This window comes from Dendrobates tinctorius, unplaced genomic scaffold (genome assembly GCF_039654945.1).
Source record: "Dendrobates tinctorius isolate UK_male_01 unplaced genomic scaffold, ASM3965494v1 ptg000019l, whole genome shotgun sequence".
Taxonomy (NCBI): Eukaryota; Metazoa; Chordata; class Amphibia; order Anura; family Dendrobatidae; genus Dendrobates; species Dendrobates tinctorius.
Window position 1 is genome coordinate 89494569 of NW_027361687.1, and position 20432 is coordinate 89515000.

Sequence of the window (20432 nt, forward strand, 5' to 3'; positions counted from 1 at the left end):
TTGATTTTGTACTGCGTTATTATCTGTGTATGACTCATTGCATGTGACCTGACTACTCTCTGCTCGCCCCTCTTGTACCTTGCAACTATCTGTGTATGACTCATTGCATGTGACCTGACTACTCTCTGCTCGCCCCCTTTGGTACCCTACAGCTATCTCTGTGTGTGACTCATTGGCTACGTCCTGACTATTCTCACTGTCTATTCCCCTTGGTAACTTTGTCTCGCAGTTACTCTGCTAGGAATTGTCTTGCAGCTCCTAGCTCTGTGGAGTTTAGGCCACGCCCCCAGCAGTCACATGCTTCAGGTCCTGCAGCTCTGAAGTACGCATCTATTCGGTTGCTGCCCGCTCCACAGGTAGCTTTGAGCACTGTTCGCTTTACTCAGGACACGTGCACTGGCTCAGTGAGCAAGTTCAGTGCGGTGTCTCTGACATTTATTAATGACCTTGTAAGGGGCATAGAGAGTAAACTTTCAATATTTGCAGATGACACTAAACTCTGCAGGGTAATCAATACAGAGGAGGACAATTTTATATTACAGGAGGATTTATGTAAACTAGAAGCTTGGGCTGATAAATGTCAAATGAGTTTTAATAGGGATAAATGTAAAGTCATGCACTTGGGTAGAACGAACAAGATGTATAATTATGTGCTTAATTGTAAAACACTGGGCAAAACTGTCACTGAAAAAGACCTGGGTGTATGGATGGACAACAAACTCACATTTAGTGGCCAGTGTCAGGCAGCTGCTGCAAAGGCAAATAAAATTATGGGATGCATTAAAAGAGGCATAGATGCTCATGAGGAGAACATAATTTTACCTCTATATAAGTCACTAGTGTGACCACACTTAGAATACTGAGTACAGTTCTGGTCTCCGGTGTATAAGAAAGACATAGCTGAACTGGAGCGGGTGCAGAGAAGAACGACCAAGGTTACTAGGGTTTGCAATACCAAGACAGGTTATTACACTTGGGGTTATTTAGTTTGGAAAATCGAAGGCTTAGGGGTGATCTTATTATAATCTAATATATAAAGCTCAAAGTATGTATGTATGTATGTGTGTATGTGTGTATGTATGTATGTGTGTGTGTGTATGTCCGGGATAGGCATCCGCACCGTCACAGCTACAGCCACAAAATTTGGCACAGTCACACGTCTGGACCCTGAGAGCGTCCTAAGCTATGTTGTGAGGCGAAATTTTAACCCCGCGCGTTCCAATTCACCAAACAATTTTGCCCCTACTGGGGAAAAAGTGTGTGCGCGTCAAGCCTCGCCCCTCATTATGATGTCATAATGCCCCTATCTACATAATGGGGAAACAGTGTGTGCGTATCAAGCCCCACCCCTCATTATGATGTCAAAATGGTTGCCATGGCGACGCTAATGTCCTCATAATGAGCGGCGGGGCTTGCAACCTATGATGTCATAATGGTTGACTATGGGATGGAGGATGTTTGATGGGTATATGGGCACTGGACTATGGGATGGAGGATATGTATGACGGGTATATGGGCACGGGACTATGGGATGGAGGATGTGTGATGGGTATATGGGCACTGGACTATGGGATGGAGAATATGTATGACTGGTATATGGGCACGGGACTATGAGATGAAGGATGTGTGATGGGTATATGGGCACTCGACTATGGGATGGCGAATATGTATGATGGGTATATGGGCATGGGACTATGGGATGGAGGATGTGTGATGGGTATATGGGCACTCGACTATGGGATGGAGGATATGTATGATGGGTATATGGGCACGGGACTATGGGATGAAGGATAATTATAATCTAATATATAAAGCTCAAAGTGTGTATGCATGTATGTATGTATATATGTGTGTATGGATGTGTGTGTATGTCCGGGATAGGCATCTGCACCGTCGCATCTACAGCCACAAATTTGGCACAGTCACTCGTCTGGACCCCGAGAGCGTCCTAAGCTATGTTGTGACGTGAAATTTTAACCCCACGTGTTCCAATTCACCAAACAATTTTTCCCCTATCTACATAATGGGGAAACAGTGTGTGCGTATCAAGCCCCGCCCCTCATTATGATGTCACAATGGTTGCCATGGCGACACTGATATCCTCAAGCCCCGCCGCTCATTATGATGTCATAATGGCTGACTATGGGATGGAGGATGTGTGATGGGTATATGGGCATAGGACTATGGGATGGAGGATATGTATGACGGCTATATGGGCACGGGACTATGGGATGGAGAATGTGTGATGGGTATATAGGCACTGGACTATGGGATGGAGGATATGTATGGCAGGTATATGGGCATGGGACTATGGGATGGCGGATATGTATGATGGGCATATGGGCACGGGACTATGGGATGGAGGATATGTATGATGGGTATATGGGCATGGGACTATGAGATGAAGGATGTGTGATTGGTATATGGGCACTCGACTATGGGATGGCGAATATGTATGATGGGTATATGGGCATGGGACTATGGGATGGAGAATATGTATGATGGGTATATGGGCATGGGACTATGGGATGGAGGATATGTATGATGGGTATATGGGCACGGGCCTATGGGATGGTGGATATGTATGATGGGTATATGGGCACGGGACTATGGGATGGAGGATAATTATAATTTGTTATAACTAACCACAGTTAGTTACTAGGCCCGGGCAGCACCGGGCTCTTCAGCTAGTATATAAATATATGCATGAACAATACACAGACCTTTCTAATGATCTTTTTACTCTTGAACCTGTGACGGGGACAAGGGGGCATCCTCTACGTCTGGAGGAAAGAAGGTTTAAGCATAATCAGAGATGCAGATTCTTAACTGTAAGAGCAGTGAGACTATGGAACTCTCTGCCATATGATGTTGTAATGACTGATTCCATACCAAAATTTAAGAAGGGCCTGGATGCCTTTCTTGAAAAGTATAATATTACAGGGTATATACACTAGTTTGCTTAATATTGCGTTGATCCAGGGATCTAGTCTGATTGCCGTATGTAGAGTCGGGAAGGAATTTTTTTTCCCCAATGTAAAGCTTACTGTTTGCCACATGGTTTTTTTTGCCTTCCTCTGGATCAACATGTTAGGGCAAGTTAGGATAGGATATGGGTTGAACTAGATGGACTTAAAGTCTTCCTTCAACCTTAACACTAGAAGTCCCAGAGAGGGGTCATTTAACATTTCTACCTTTTGAACCCAGAGACGGGTCAAATGACCTGAAGGATTTTATCTAACATCCTATAATCATCGTCTTTTGTTCTGTAATTAAGGCCACTACTGTCGCACCACAGGAAGTTGTTGTTTTCCATTGATTTTAGCCTTTTAGTTTCTAGTTAGTTCTATTCAGTTTATTGTATTTGATAACATAAAGACTATACATATTGTATTTAGTTTAGTTTTATTTGAGCAAAAACGCACTGAAACAATGAATCATTTTTTATATATTTTAAATAGAGAATTAGAAATTGTAGAGCAAGGTACAACTGTGAGTAATGACCAGAAGCATTTGTGTCTAAGTCAAGAGGACTGAAATGTCAGTGTGAAAAATATACAAAAGAACAACTGTTATTTGTCTCCATGCTTTTTATTTTTGATATAAAAATGATAAAAAAAAAAAATACAAGGAATAAAACAATTCCACACATATTTACAATAGGCTGCAGTGGGGGCTGCATGTGTGTGTGTGGCATGTCCTTCTTGTGTGACTAGCATTTCAGCACTCACCGAGCAGTCTGTCTGCACTGTCAGAACATACCTGGCACTGCCTGGGCATGTCCCTGGTACATTTGCCACACATGTATTTGTGAGTGGTTGAGTGGTGAGCCTTCTCTGCATTTTGTTTCTTGTGAACAAAATAGGTGAAGCAGTCACCTATTTATCCCCCTCAGCACAAAAGGCTGCATGCAAATTTGCTAAGGTGTTAGCAACCTTATGCATATCCCCCCGCACAACAATGCAGCTGGGGGGTGGGCAGACACACTCAGGAGCAGCTTACATTCTTTTGCTCTTTTACAAGACCTTTGTTGAGGTGGATCAACACAATTAATTGTTTTGTTTTTTCTCTGTCATTTTTAACCCACTTCTTTCACATCTTTTTTTAAAAGAAAAACATAACTAAATTCTTTTAGAAAAACTTGAAAAATTGAAACAGATTGTATGTTTTGCAAACTATATGTACATTTGGCAAAATTACCTGGATAATGCAGCACAACATCACGGATCAGCAGCAAAAGGTCAAATCTCTCCCAAAACACTTCATGTGTGCTTCAAAACAAAATATGTGGTTTATACAAATTGTCAGTTCCCTCAAAATGCAAAGTCTCTTGACCTGTGTTTCACACAGTGTTTTGAGGATGAATTCAGCTCTACTCCCCCTGCAGATTCCTCAGACAATGGCCACATTTACAAATGAAAGGATGCTAATTGGAGCCATCAGAGTCGTCAGTTCGGTCTAAGGGTCATTTGACCCTCTTTCGGGACTTCAGGGGGGAGCTGGAAATTTCTGCGACTTCTAGTGTTACTAACTATGTTACTATGTATATGTGACAGTTTATAACCAACCACTCATTTTCTCTGGTGAGCCATGGGTCAAGTACAGACCTGTGACCAATTGCTTCTGGTCCTCACTGAGGAGAGTGAGGTGCTGCACGATGTGTTGGAGCAGCAGCAGTTGTCGGGGTCTGGGGCCTCCCCTCTGGCTCAACCAGAACTCCAATTTGCGGCTTTCGCGAATATGCCCCCTGTAGTCCCTGCTAGGGAGCAGGACTTGCTCATACACGTGGACGCACCCAGGCAGGTGGGAGGAGTTGAGGTCCTCGAGGTGCTGCCTGATGATTTATTCCGCTGGGCTCACGCCAAAACTTCTATACCTTCGAATAAGCCGCCCCCTCCTGGTCGTGTGGAGGAAGACGACCAGGGAGTGTATATTTCCTCCATATTCCCGTCCCCTTCTCCCTCAGTAGTGGCAGCAGGGGTGCTGCCAGGGAGTAGGGGCAAGTTGCAACCCTCACCACAAGCTGCCCCTCAGAGTCAAAGTCCTCTTCGGAGGGGGGACAGAGAGGAATGGTTACCTCTGAGCCTTGTGGGGGTGTGAGTGTTACGACACGGGGGGACGCTTCTGTTGTCGGTTCTGTGAGGAGTTCACCATCTAGTGGCAAGAGAGTGAATGACAATAAACGTTCAGGTCCGGACCAGGGTGTGTATGTGTTTGTATGGGTGTCTGCCATTCTCATCAACTGGAGTTACCCTTTGTTATATCCAGGCCTGGCTCATTCCCCAGGTTGGCGCTCTAGAGATTTGTGGTACTTCCAGAGTATACGTCGTCACCTACATCTGCCCTCTCTTGCCATGACCCGGAGTGTCAGATGATTGCTGAAGTGAACTCTGATGGAGCAAGGCGTCCTCACTGTAGGTAGTTTCCAGTGTAGTACGGTGTTGAGGGTCTGGGGGGGTTATGAGGGGTTACAATAAAAATGTTGTTCATAATTCACTTAATAAAATCTCTAAAATTTTAATACAAGAAACCTTAAAAGAATAAAAATATTAACATCAAAGATATAGTTACGTCCAGTACCCCTTATAGTCTCCAATTTAATGAAATCAAACGTATTATTAATAAGTACATTCCTGCTTTGTTCAAAGATGATATTTTTAATCAGATTTTAGCTACAGGACATAGATGCATTGCACAAAGAAGTAAAATATTAGGGGATCATTTATTGCCTGGTCTTTTTCAATCTGACACAATCTCTTCTAACACTACATGGTTATCCATGAGAGGGTTTTTCAAATGTGCAGGCAATAAGTGTAACATGTGTCAGTATGCAGTTAAAACACAATACACTATTTCCTGTTAAAACATTCATTAATTGTAACACTCAAAATGTTGTGTATTGCATTCATTGCAATCTTTGTGATCTTATTTATGTAGGGTGCACCACCCGTAAGTTAAAAAAAAGAATTTCGGAACATATCCAAAACATTAATAATCGCAACTCCACTTTTTCAGGAGCCACAAAACACTTTCTTGAAATGCATGGCAGCAGTCTTTTTGATTTTCGCCTTTTTGGTATAGAAAAAGTTTTTCTCCTTGGAAATCTTCAGAAAAAAACTATTCCTTCGTGAATCATACTGGATTATTCAATTAGATACAACATTTCCTAATGATTTAAATTTTCGTAGATATACCATGTTTCTTTATTAGTTTTTTGTTTTTTTATATATATTTATTTTGTGTTAGTACTAATACTTAATATATGGCTGCGGTATTTCACTCATAATGCGGTTTTCACGTGGCATTCATATTGCGGTTATTCTGTGGTCATTTTTTCTATGTTTATTCCTGTTTTGCTATAACATCTATTTGTCTCGGTCAGAAACACGTTTCTGTCATTTTTTAAGCTGTCATTTTAAAGATTTTTATGGATTTTGTGTGAAGATCCTGTGTTTTTCGTCTGATGTATCCGATGGTCAATGGATTTGGATCTTGGCTGCGGTATTAGGAGGCAACCGGCCACGTTATACACAGTGAGGCTCTTCCCTTTTTTACTTTCTTTCTCTTAATATAAGATACCTGTCTGTTGTTCTATCCCACGCCATAATCCATGCCTTGGGGATATTTAGTTTTCAATTTGGACAGTGCTAAGATGTGACTGTCCAGGCTGAGAGCCACAGGTGATTGAACTGCTGCAAGTGCAGCCTCAGTGACCAATGGTGACGTCAAAGAGGTTACCTCCGGTCACTGAGCCTGTGTTCCAAGATGGGCTGAACACCCGTGACCTCATTGAGATCCCCGCTAGCACTGTGAGAAAAGTAAGGCAGTTCAGCCGTAAATACTGCGGAACACTGCAAGAGGAATAAAATTCATTTTCACCCCGCATCATTCAGGTAATTGCTGCAAATTAACAACATACTAGCAGGTTAATAGCGTTTTCTGTGGTGACAGGTTCCCTTTAAGCAAATAGAGATATTGATCTGTAAAGGTGTTTTTAATCCAAACAATTTCAAAAGTTACTTAAATATATATTTATTTTGTCTGTACAAGTACATTTTTCATTTTATCCCCATTTTACCTCTTTGTTCCATGCTTTTCTTTTACCAGGTAAGCTATGCTTCAGGACATCCTAGTCTAAGTGATAAATTGCAGTTCCCATCTTTCTTTCGAACTATACCGAATGATGATTACGAAGTTATTGAAATGGCTCATTTGGTGAGTTATTTTAACTGGACCTGGGTGGGGATCATAACCTCAGACAATGAATTGGGACGGACGGGCTCTCAGTTACTAGTTAAGAAGGTAGAACACAATGGAGGTTGCGTCGCTTTCCTGGAAATGCTTCCCATCTACAACTCAAAGGGATCAGTTTTACGCATCATAGATGTGATCAAGAATTCAAAAGCCACAGTAATTATTGTATATTCCACAATTGAAAACCTTATTTCTCTTATTGAGGAAGCCTCATTTAGCAATATTACGGATAAAATATGGTTTGCATGCTCAAGTTTGTCCATCACGTCAGACTTCCCAAGAATTGACATATTGACGACTTTAAATGGAAGTTTAGGCATAGCACAACCAAGTGGGAAAATTCCAGATTTAAAAGAATTCCTTCAGAGCGTACATCCTTCTAAATTTCCCAATGACATTTTTATCAAGACATTTTGGGAGAAGGCTTTCAATTGTGTTTGGCCAATGGGAAACTTTTATAATAATTATTCCTCTTTTAATACTTCTCAAGATCAAAGTGCTTGGTGCACAGGAGAAGAGAAGGTAGAAAGTATTGATCCCAATGTATATGATGTTTACAACTTTAGATACACCTACAAGACCCATAATTCTGTTTTTGCTATCGCCCATGCGTTGCACCAGATGCATATATGTAAACCAGGACAAGGACCCTTCTTCAATGGATCATGTGCAGATGTCTTGAATCATAAACCTTGGCAGGTAAAACCTAGGTTACAGAAAATTAGTTTCAATGACTGAAGATCTATACATTTAATCTCTCATATTTAGCAGATTTAAAAAGGAAGTGACTTAAACCTTTTTTTTCCCTATTTTGCCTTATTTTACATTTTTTAAGTCTCAATAGAGATCTTGAATATGCAATTGTTTGATGACTGGTACATAACATCTGAATTGCAGTGTATTGTTTTGTCAAAAATGTCCTAATAACCTTAAGGACCCATTTATACGGGCCAGAACGATGTGGCAACACTTGTTTTCCACCAATTACCTGCTTTTCTAAACTTGTGGGCAATCAACCGATGAACGAGCAAAATGCTTTCTTGTCTGATGAGATTATTTTTAAGCTTGCTTTAAAAGCTTCTTTCTCAGAGACACCTTGTAATATGTAAAAAGACATATGCTGCAAAGATGAAGATACTCTATGTGCATAGAATGATCATATTAAAAATCATTGTGTGAAGTGAGATTTTCCTATCTGAACAGGCCACTAAATAACCGGCTATGGATGTGCATATATTTCAGCTGTGGTCTTTTAACAGCTGCAGTTGGCAAGTCTAAATAAAATATAGGGATTAAAGGCACTATGGCCTTTGCTTGATCATTGAACCCATCAAGCTCAGGAACAGAGGGGTTACGACAGGGTGTCAGAGGGGAAATCACTTAGAACTAATAAACTAGAAGCCACAATACAAAATGAAAAACGACCCATTTCTTAGAGAGTTGTGATAGTGTGATATGGCACGTGGGTATCATTTTGTTTGTACTAATATTTTACAGATTTTCATGGTGTTCTCCTGTAGGCTGGAGATTCGCTGGCACAAGCCACACGTCGCTCTCCTGCTTGATGGCATTCCAGAGCTCCTGCGCTGTGTAGCTTCGATTCCCCAATGAAATTAATTTCAGTACGGCCTGTTGAAGTTTGGTAACGGCTGTGCTCATATCGGTCGTAACAGGCTCCTGCTGCACTGTTTCCGAGGAACTTGAGTATGAGGAGGAGGCAATATGTACAGACTGGATTCCTGCAATCCGTGGAGTTAGCAGAACACGTAGAGCGCCACTCTCCAGATCTGTACCCGGTTCCACAACATTGACCCAATGGGCAGTGAGGGAAAGGTATCGTCCCTGTCCATGGTTACTGGTCCACGCATCAGTGGTCAGGTGGACCTTGCTACTGACGGCGTTTAGTAGCGCATGTTTTATGTTTGCCTCCACATGTTTCTGCAGGGCAGGGACGGCTCGCCTGCTGAAATAAAAGCGGCAGTGTATTGTGGGACTGACAATGCCATGAAGTCCCGGAAGGTGTCAGTCTCCACCAGCCTGAATGACAGCATTTCAAGGGCCAGTAGTTTGGCAATGCCAGCATTCAGAGCCTGTGCTCGGGGATGGTTTGCCGGGTATGGCCGCCTTTTCTCCCATGCCTGTGCTATCGATGGCTGCCAAGTGGCCTGGGAGTGTGAGGATGACTTGGAACGTGGTGCTGTGGGTGGAATGTCACAGGGTCTCCGGACAACAATACCAGAGGTTCTTCCTTGGTGATCCTGTGAGGAAGCCGAACCAGCTGTGTGTGAGCTAGAGGAAGAGGCCCAAAAACGAGCTGAAGAGGTGGTAGGTGGTGCTGTACGTTGGCCTACGTCTTCAGTGTGTCTGTGTAACTCCAGCTCGTGCTTGGTCCGCACATGTTTCCACATATTAGTGTATTGAGGTTGCTGACATTTTTCCCTCTTTTGACTCTCTGATGACACAGCTTGCATTTGACAAAGCAAATGTTATCTGCAACTGTGTCAAAAAAGGACCACGCACTGCAAGTCTTGGGAGCACCCGTTTTGCCTTTTGAAAGTGGAATGCTCCTAATGGGTGCCAAAGTGGAGGCTACAGGCAACCAAGTCTGCCCCCTCCCTCTCCCTCCGGTTTTGGCCGTTCAGGGAATCTCTTCCTCAGAGCTGCTCCCACCACCTTCCTGTTCCTCATGCCAAGATGGGTCAAGGACCTCATCATCTACACTCCCCTCTTCAAACACCTGCTTCTCCTGGGTTGTCTCGCCAGCACCGTATGCACCAGAAAGTGGTAACTGAGTCTCGTCATCATGTGATGCGTACTGAGGTGTACTGACCATAGGCACTGGCCCACCCACCTCTTCAGATTCAGAGGGACAAAGACTTTGCGCATCACTGCCTACTCCCTCTTCTTCACATTCTGGAAGGCTGCTTGGTTGGCCCCCTCTTTCCAAACCAACAGATTCCGAGAACACAAGTAGAGACTGTGATGGCTCCTGTCCAGGGCACTCTGACTGCCTGGGCACTTTGGCAAGTGGCGAAGAGACAGAAGGTTGCTCTTCAGTGCTCTGGCCCTGAGAGGATGTGAAAGTAATTGAAGTCGATGCGTTAGCTGCCATCCATCCGACAACGGCTTCAATTTGTTCCTCCCGCAGCAGTGGGGTACGGCGAGGTCCTACAAAGCTGCGCATAAAGGACTGTTGCCTGCTAAAACAGGGGGATGCTGACTCACTGGTGCCAACAGAAGGCACAGTATCCCCATGTCCTCTCCCTGCAGAATCCCCACGTCCTCTCCCTGCAGAATCCCCACGTCCTCTCCCTGCTGAAACTCCACGCCCACGGCCACGTGCCTTACTCCCTGCCTTCTTCATCTTGCTAGACTGAGAAAGATAGACAGAAAAGTACAAAGGGGGGCCTTAGTATGCTTATTCCTGAACAGCTGGTTACAGGTATAAGAAACACTAATTTTATGAAGTGTGTGTGTCGACTACACTTTAATGGGAGCTAATGTGGCCTACACAACTTTCAAATGTAGTGTTTGGTGAACTTTGTTGTTTTTTTGGGGGGAAAAAAAACTAAAAGGATGTGACCAAAGATTTGAAAGTCAGAGTATCACCAACTTTCTGGAGCTATTACAATGCAGGCAGGTAACCTACAATGCAAAAGATGAGGCTCCAAAAAAATTGGGTAATACTAATCTGGCTGCAGCTGAAGGGCACAAGCCAGAAAAAAGGCTCCTCTATCTACTCCTATATAGTGTTTGCAACCAACCAATGTAGATGGATAGGGATGGATGCACACTAATAGGAGAAGAAAAATGAGCTGCAATTAAAGAAAAATGTGTGAGGCAGTGACGCACGCTGAGCGGCCTACAACCAGACGTAGCTGCAGGGCACATTACTCAGCGTGAGCTGCACTCACACACAGTCAGAGACCTCTCAGACAGCTGTGAACAGTGCAGCTAAGTGGGCACTAGCACTGAAAGGCTACAGAAAGGCTCCGCTGTGAACTCCTAGAGTGTTTGCAACCACTGTATATGGATACGGATGGAAGCACACTAGATACAATTTTTGAAAAATAAGCAGCTCAAAAAGAAAAATATGTATGAGGCAGCAGTGAGGCACGCTGGGCAGCCTACAACCAGACGTGGGTGCAGGACCCTCTCCACAGCGTGAGCTGCACTCACACAGCCCTTGCAGACAACTGTGAACACTGCTGCTAGGGAAAAGCAAGCTACAGTGGTGGTTTATGTAGCCTGGGTAAAGCACAATATTGTTTTTAGAATCGCTATTTCTAACTGTCCCTCACAGTATTCAACAGCAGCCTGTCCCTAACTGAATTCACAGCAGAGTGACCAGAAATGGCGGCGGCAGTGGCTTTTATAGTGCATCATGACATCATTTCAGCAGCCAATCACAGCCATGCCAATAGTTAACATGCCTACATGCCTAACAGGATATGCCCACATTTCTGAGGATTCCCATTGGCTGAATCAAAGCGAGCGGGCTGATAGCATTATGGGAACTTCCGATTCCGGTATCCGATATGAAAATAGTATCGGAAGTCAGTATCGGAATTCCGATAGAGCTAATATCGGCCGATACCCGATACTTGCGGTATCGGAAATCTCAACACTACTGATGTGGTGAATTGGTCTCCAGAGGCAGTCTCGGCATTTCAGGAGCGTAAGCGGAGATTCACTTCTGCTCCGGTTCTACGGCAACCTGATGTTTCACTCCCATTTCAGGTGGAGGTAGATGCTTCTGAGATTGTTGCAGGAGCCATTTTGTCCCAAAGAGATCTGGTGACTTCTGTGCCTTCTTTTCTCGAAAATTTTCCCATCTGAATGTAACTATGACGTGGGGAATCGGCAATTGTTGGCCATGAAATGGGCATTTGAAGAGTGGAGACATTGGTTGGAGGGAGCTAGACATCAAGTTGTGGTCCTCACTGACCCCAAGAATTTGATTTATCTTGAATCAGCCAAACGCTTGAATCATAGACGGGCTAGTTGGGCTTTGTTTTACATGCGTTTTAATTTTGTGGTCTCTTTTCTACCGGGCACTAAGAATGTTACGGCGGATGCCCTTTCTAGGAGTTACTTTGCGGATTCTCTTGATGTGACAGAGCCTACTACCATTCTAAATGAGGGTATAATTCTTTCCGCCTTCTCACCCGATTTGAAACGTGCCCTGGAGGAATTTCAGGAGGACAAACCTGAATATTGCACTATGGGAAAATTGTATGTCCCTGACCAGTGGAGGAAAAGAGTAATGTCTGAAATTCATTGCTCCGCGTTGGCTGGTCATCCAGGTATTTTTGGTACCAGAGATTTGGTGAGTCGGTCATTTTGGTGGCCTGCCTTATCTCGTGATGTCAGGAATTTTGTGCAGTCCTGTGGGACTTGTTCTCGGTCCAAGCCCTGTTCTCGTTCTAGTGGTTTGTTGATGCCCCTGCCGGTGCCCAGGAGGCCATGGACCCATATCTCAATGGATTTTATTCTTGATCTTCCTGTCTCTCAGAGAATGACTGTTATCTGGGTGATCTGTGATTGATTTTCTACAATGGTCCATCTTGTACCACTCCCAAAGTTGCCATCTTCTTCTGAGTTGGTGCCCTTGTTTTTACAACAGGTGGTTCGTTTGCACGGGATTCCTGAGAACATTGTGTTGGACAGAGGAGTCCAGTTTGTTTCCAGATTTTTAGAGCTTTTTGTTACAAACTGGGAATTCGGTTATCTTTCTTCTCTGCAATTCATCCTCAGACCAATGGGCAGACTGAGAGAACAAACCAGACTTTGGAATCCTATTTGAGATGTTTCATATCTGCTGATCAGGATGACTGGGTCTCATTTTTGCCCTTGGCCGAATTCACGCTAAACAATAGGGCTAGTTCTGCCACTTTGATGTCGCCTTTTTTCTGTAACTTTGGGTTTCATCCTCGATTTTCTTCAGGGCAGGTGGAATCTTTGGCCTACCCTGGTGTGGATTCTGTGGTAGAGAGAATGCAGCAGATTTGGGACCAAGCAGTGGATAAGTTGTCCCACTCTCAGGAAATGGCCAACCGGTTTTCCAACCGGCATAGGACCATGGATCCCCGGTTGTCACCTGTTCCCGTCCTGTGTGACACAATCCGCAGGTCAGTAACTAAAACAACAAGACACTGCATGTGTAACTGTCCTGTGTGACATGACCGGCAGGCCGGTAACTAAAACAACAAGACACGGGGGAAGGGGAAACAGTTACAACGTTGGGCCCTGCGATAGGGAACGGGGACATGGAGACCTCCTGCACTTCCCTGAGTCAGTGTCCCTCACACTCCTAACGTTCCCTATACAGGCTCCTTACCTGTTGCCAAGCCAGAACCAGTCACCCTAGCACACCCTACACCTATCCCTTGCTAGGGAGCTGGGTGTTGCAGGCACTGGCCCCACCGCTGTACTAATACACAGCAGTGAAAAATACAAACTGGGATAACACCACTTAGCTTTGCTCTGTTGCTATTGCTAACAGCAACAGAGTCCACCACCAGAATGCAGCTTTCTTCCAGAATAGCTGCTACTTCTCCAAGCTTTGTCAGAGCTGCAAGGAACACCTCTCTGTAAAACCGTCCTTCACCAGACTTTACACCAGAGCTCCCCTGAGCTGCAAGGAACTCCTCTCTAGTTCCTTCCTTCACCAGTCTTGGTTGGAAATGAGCAATATCACCAACAGTGATTGCAATCACACCTGCTTCATAATCATGTGCACTAAACTAAAGTTACCAGAGTGCAATGACCCTAATGGCCACCGGGGGCATAACTAGAATTTTAAGCACACAGCTTAAGGAAAAAAAAGGTTACTAGTGCTTTTATCTATCATAATCAAACCTGGATCATGTCACCGGTTTAAAGTGGGTGATATGTTTTGGTTGTCCTCAAAAAATATTCCCATGAAGGGTGCATCTCCAAAATTCAAGCCAAGGTTTATTAGACCTTATAAGATTTTGGAAATCTTTAATCCCGTTTCTTTCCGTTTGGCTCTTCCAGTTACGTTTAAGATTCATAACGTTTTTCATAAATCTTTGTTAAAAGGTTTGTGCAGCCAGTAGCTCCCATGGCAACGCCCCCTGACCCTGTACTGGTTGAGGGTAATTTGGAGTATGAGGTAGAGAAGATTTTGGATTGTCATCTGGCTAGACGGAGACTTCAGTACTTGGTCAAGTGGAATGTCTGCTTCTGACATTCATGCCAAGAGATTGATTCATGCCTTTCACCGGGCCCATCCTGATCGGCCTGGTGGCGTGAATGAGGGTTCGGTGACCCCTCCTCAAGGGGGGGTACTGTTGTGAACTCTCTTGCTCAGATTTCTGAGCCAAAGCTCCCTCTCGTGGTTACTGAAGGTAGTGGAGCTGGTCACATTGACAGAGGTGTTGCGAGTTCTCTTTCTGGGCTCCCTCTGGTGGTTACTGGAGGTAGTGGAGCTGGTCAGATTGACAGAGGCTTGCCACCTGATAATGATGAAGATGATTGGAGATCTGGGGTTTCTGACTGGAGTATTTAAGACAGCTGACTTCCTTCAATCCCTGCTGGTGATTTTCTTCCTGTGCCTTTTGAGGTCTGATGTCTCCTGCTTTGTTCCTGCATGGTTCAGCTAAGTGGTTCATTTGCTTATCTTTTGCATTTGATCTGGTTTTGTCTATCTCTGCTTTGTGCGGGTCAGCTTGCTCCTGCTGGGGCTGTGCTGGATCACTGCCCATATGTTACTGCTTGTGTCAGTTTGTTCTGTCCCCTGTTATATTGGTCTCTTTTTGCTTTGCTTTCAGTATATACCAGAGTGCTGATATAGTGGGGGCGAAGACGTGTGACTTCAGTGATTTTTGTGCATCAGACGTGTTGGATTTTTCAGGGTTTTTTTGTGTGATTGCAGACAGCGTCTTTCCTTTCCTGTCCTGTCTAGTCAGTTTGGGCCCCATCGTTTGCTCAGTCTATTTTTCTTCCTGCGTTTGTGTTTTCATCTTGTCTCACTGGCAATATATGTTTGGGGGCTATCTATTCCTTTGGGGTCTGCTCCAGGACAGTTTAGATTTCACCTTTCTTGCTTTAGGCTTAGTTAGCTCTCCGGCTGTGCTGAGGCGTCTAGGGCATCGTAGGTACGCTCCACGGCTACTGCTAATTGTGTGGATAGGATCAGGGGTCTGCAATCCGTTTAGTTACCAACCTCTCTGGTTTTCTGGTGGTTTAGCCTGGTCCTGCTATCCTCCTCGGTGACCTATTCATAACAAAGGTCCATATTACAACAGACACATGGACAAGTACTTGTGTCCAGGGACGATACATCTCTGTCATGGCACACTGGCTCAACCTGGTGAAGGGTGGGACAAAGTCTCAAACTGGAACATCATATATCCTACCCACGCCACGAATAGCGGGCCCAACCTCAATCAGGGTTTCCGCCTCATCATATACGTCCAGCCTCCCCTTTTCCTCCTCCTCCTCCTCTGCCTCATCATCCTATGCTGAATTACCCTCCACATCACTCCCATGTTGGGAGCTGTGCAGCAGTGCATCAGCAAAGTGGCAACACGCTCTGCTGAAGCTGATCTGCTTAGGTGAAACACCACACACTGCAGCAGAGCTGTGGCAAGGACTAAAACAACAGACCGATCAGTAGCTCTCCCCACTGCAACTCCAACCTGGTCTGGTTGTCTGCAACAATGGGTGTTATCTGGTGGTGGCTTTAAAGCTCGGGAAGCTAGTACGCATGCCATGCATGGCTCACGTGCTGAACCTAGTGGTGCAGAAATGTATAAAAACATACCCTGACTTGCCGTACCTACTTGAAAAGGTGCGCCGTATTTGCGTCCATTTCCGCCATTCCTCAACCGCTGTTGCCGGTCTTGCAGCACTTCAAAAGCAATTTAATTTGCCAAACCACAGACTCATTTGCGACCTGCTAACACGGTGGAACTCAACATATCATATGTTGGCAAGGGCAGCGGAGGGCACTTGCTGAATACCAGCTTAAACATGCCCATCACACTGAGACTCAGCCAAGACACATAACAACTGTCGAGAGGGTGTGGATCACTGATATTTGTGAGATGCTTGATAACTGTGAGTACTGCACCAAGTTTGTGAGCGGTGATCAGGCTATTATCAGCGTAACCATCCCTATGCGATGTCTGCTGAAAAAAATCGCTGCAGAATCAAAAAATGGAATCTTTGCGTGCCCAGCAAGATTTCACAATGGGTGATCATACCCAGCCCAGCCAATATCATCAGGTAAGATTGGAGGATGAAGATGATGATGCAAATGAGGAGGGAGAGGACTTCTTTTTCAGTGGTACCGAGGGGACACCTCATGCTACAGATGGGAATCCCAATCCCAGCTTCATGTCTGCCCAGCATGTGGAGGAGGAGAGTCAGTGTGAGGAGAGGATGGGTATTGTTCCTCCTTCTGGGGTCACAGAAGATTTGCCTCTTTGCAGCTTGGCACACATGGCACACTTCATATCTGACTGTCTGTGCCAAGACCCTTGCGTAATCCACATTTTCAATAGCAACCTACTGTATGCTGGTTGGCCACCTTTCTAGACCCACGGTATAAGGACAAATTTCCTTCGCTACTGTTGCAGTCACCAAGGGGTTTCACAATGGAATCCTTCAAGAAGGCCGTTGTCGATCATTTGATGGCAACAGCACCCTCAGACACCACTGCTAGCAGAGGTACCAGCTCTGTGCAACAGCATGCATTAATGGGGAAAGACATGCCAAGCAGGTCCAAAAGAGGTGGTGGAAAAATGTCCACAAATTGGGCCATCTTCAATAAACCGGCTCATCACCAAGAACAAGCTGGAACAGTAACATTGTCAAGGAGGGAGAAGTTGAACTAGATGGTCAAAGACTATTTAAGTGACCATACCTGCGTCCTTCCTGATGCTTCTGTTCCGTTTAATTACTGGGTATCCTAGCTGCATAGTTGGCCAGACCATGCCTTATAAGCCTTGGAGGTGCTGGCCTGCCCTGCTGCTAGTGTAATGTCAGAGCGTGTTTTCAGTGCCGCTGCTGCAATCATCACAGATACACGCACATGGTTGACTACAGAGAATGCAGACAGGATGAATCTGATAAAATTTAACAAGGACTGGATTTCGCAACAGTATTTAAGCCCTCCAGATGACAGTATCCCAACCTAGTCACCCCAAACACTATTTTTTTTTAAATTGGTGATCACGTCCATCCCTTCCCATGCAAGCCTCTTTTCTTCTTCTTACACATGTTTTCAAATCCTGCTTCTGCCACATGTACCTCATGGTCAATAACAATAAGCTGAAAACAATGTTACGTTAATTAATATTTCCCATCAGAGGCACTTATGATGAGAGTGAGACCCTTCTTCCTTCATCAACCATGGTATCATGCCCCTTGGGCTAATTTTTAGAGACAATATGGCTATGCCTGGACACTGGGCACTGCAACTACTATGCTAGTAGTCCTAGCTGCTTCATCATAATTGTTTTGGCCCTTCAGACCTGCCTTGCTTCCTTCATCAACCATAATACAGCCCCTAGGGCTAATGTTTTGAAGACTCTGCCACTGCCCAACGTGTAGGCATGAACATAGTGTAACAACAAGGACAGTAGTTCAAGCTTTATTTATTTGAATCCCTTGTGGTGATGATGATGATGGGTGGCTTCTTCCTGCGTTAACCATCGCACAGCCCCTAGGGCAGATCGCTCTCCTAACACCACTTACACACTTAGCTGTCAGAAGATCGCCCCTCCATCATCATTCGCTCTTACGGTACTTCTGATATACCACTGGCACTGCGTAAGTGGAGTACGAGTCCTGCTCTGTTGGCAAAAAACCACAGGACTTCAAATAGTGTTTGTACATTCTAGTGAACCAGTGGTGTAAAACCACTCGTGCAGCCCCTGACCAGGTGCCCCCATGTTATATACATTTGTTTACAGCATACATTTTTTTTAAATTTACACATTTTTTAGCCTTTTCCTCAGTCCCCAGACCGCTTTGTAGGGTCCAGCAGACAATTACTCGCATTTTCCATTGACTATCATTGGAATCGCTAATCATACCGAATACCCGAGTATTACGGTATACTTGGTACGAGTATAGCGAGTCCGAAAACTTCACTACTCGCTCATCCCTAATATGGACCTTTCATATTTTTTCCTAAATAAAGGACTTGGGATTGTTTACACTTCTCTTCCTCTGTTGATTGTGTGATACTGGAGAAGTACCCCATGCCAAGAGTATTTAAACTTTTTTCTTTAATTAGTGATTAGATTTTGCAAGGTTTTAACTTTACTAACAAGTGCTGGCTTATCTGACTAGTTGATGCTGTCTTAGCAGATGATTTGAACTTCAGGTTTAAATAAGATTCATACTACTGTGACCTTCTTTACTTCTACCCACCATGCTCAGACACCATTTATAAACACTTCCTATGGCAGGACAGGGGAATAGAGAACTTACTAATCAGCAGTACAGATCTTTGCTAGACCTGCAACTCAAATCAGCTGCCAAGACAGCATGAACTATGCAGATAACCCTATGCTTTGACCATTGTGTTAAAGTCAGAAATAAGCAAACTGCATTAATAGAGTATATTTTAAAAATGTATTGCTTTGAGAAAACTGAATATGTAAATTAAAAAAGTGTTGTTCCTCTTCAAAGTATTATGTCACCCTACCTTATTAAACTCAGAGATGCAGTTGCTTTAGAGATTATGCAATAATGGTGTGTATATTACATGCATATTTAAATTAGTTTATTTTTTATCTTGCAGCTGCTGCATTACATTAAAAAAGTAAACTTTATAAATACAGCTGGGGAGCAAATCTACTTTGACAAGAATGGAGATATTCCTCTTTCATTAGACATCCTTAACTGGCAGCTCTATCCCAATGGTAGCAATCAGTACATCAACATTGGCAATATTGATACACGTGCTGCAAAAGGAAATGAGCTACAGATCAAAGAAGGAAGTGTTGTTTGGAATGGTCATAGCCACGTATGTTTTGCCCATTTGTTTTAAATCATGTTACATACACATACAGTGGGGCAAAAAAGTATTTAGTCAGTCAGCAATAGTGCAAGTTCCACCACTTAAAAAGATGAGAGGCGTCTGTAATTTACATCATAGGTAGACCTCAACTATGGGAGACAAACTGAGAAAAAAAAATCCAGAAAATCACATTGTCTGTTTTTTTTTCATTTTATTTGCATATTATGGTGGAAAATAAGTATTTGGTCAGAAACAAGCAATCAAGATTTCTGGCTCTCACAGACCTGTAACTTCTTCTTTAAGAGTCTCCTCTTTCCTCCACTCATTACCTGTAGTAATGGCACCTGTTTAAACTTGTTATCAGTATAAAAAGACACCTGTGCACACCCTCAAACAGTCTGACTCCAAACTCCACTATGGTGAAGACCAAAGAGCTGTCAAAGGACACCAGAAACAAAATTGTAGCCCTGCACCAGGCTGGGAAGACTGAATCTGCAATAGCCAACCAGCTTGGAGTGAAGAAATCAACTGTGGGAGAAATAATTAGAAAATGGAAGACATACAAGACCACTGATAATCTCCCTCGATCTGGTGCTCCACGCAAAATCCCACCCCGTGGGGTCAGAATGATCACAAGAACGGTGAGCAAAAATCCCAGAACCACGCGGGGGGACCTAGTGAATGAACTGCAGAGAGCTGGGACCAATGTAACAAGGCCTACCATAAGTAACACACTACGCCACCATGGACTCAGATCCTGCAGTGCCAGACGTGTCCCACTGCTTAAGCCTGTACATGTCCGGGCCCGTCTGAAGTTTGCTAGAGAGCATTTGGATGATCCAGAGGAGTTTTGGGAGAATGTCCTATGGTCTGATGAAACCAAACTGGAACTGTTTGGTAGAAACACAACTTTTCGTGTTTGGAGGAAAAAGAATACTGAGTTGCATCCATCAAACACCATACCTACTGTAAAGCATGGTGGTGGAAACATCATGCTTTGGGGCTGTTTCTCTGCAAAGGGGCCAGGACGACTGATCCGGGTACATGAAAGAATGAATGGGGCCATGTATCGTGAGATTTTGAGTGCAAACCTCCTTCCATCAGCAAGGGCATTGAAGATGAAACGTGGCTGGGTCTTTCAACATGACAATGATCCAAAGCACACCGCCAGGGCAAC

General features: G+C 44.2%; 1 protein-coding gene across 1 annotated transcript in view; it reads left to right on the forward strand.

Moving 5' to 3' along the window:
- Nucleotides 1–20432, forward strand: part of LOC141083094 (extracellular calcium-sensing receptor-like) — a 65779-nt gene that overhangs the window by 15561 nt on the left and 29786 nt on the right. Inside the window, exons 2-3 of the mRNA XM_073567282.1 lie at nucleotides 7108–7953; nucleotides 19037–19261. Of these exons, the coding sequence (XP_073423383.1) occupies nucleotides 7108–7953; nucleotides 19037–19261 (1071 nt within the window). The remainder of the gene's footprint in view (nucleotides 1–7107; nucleotides 7954–19036; nucleotides 19262–20432) is intronic.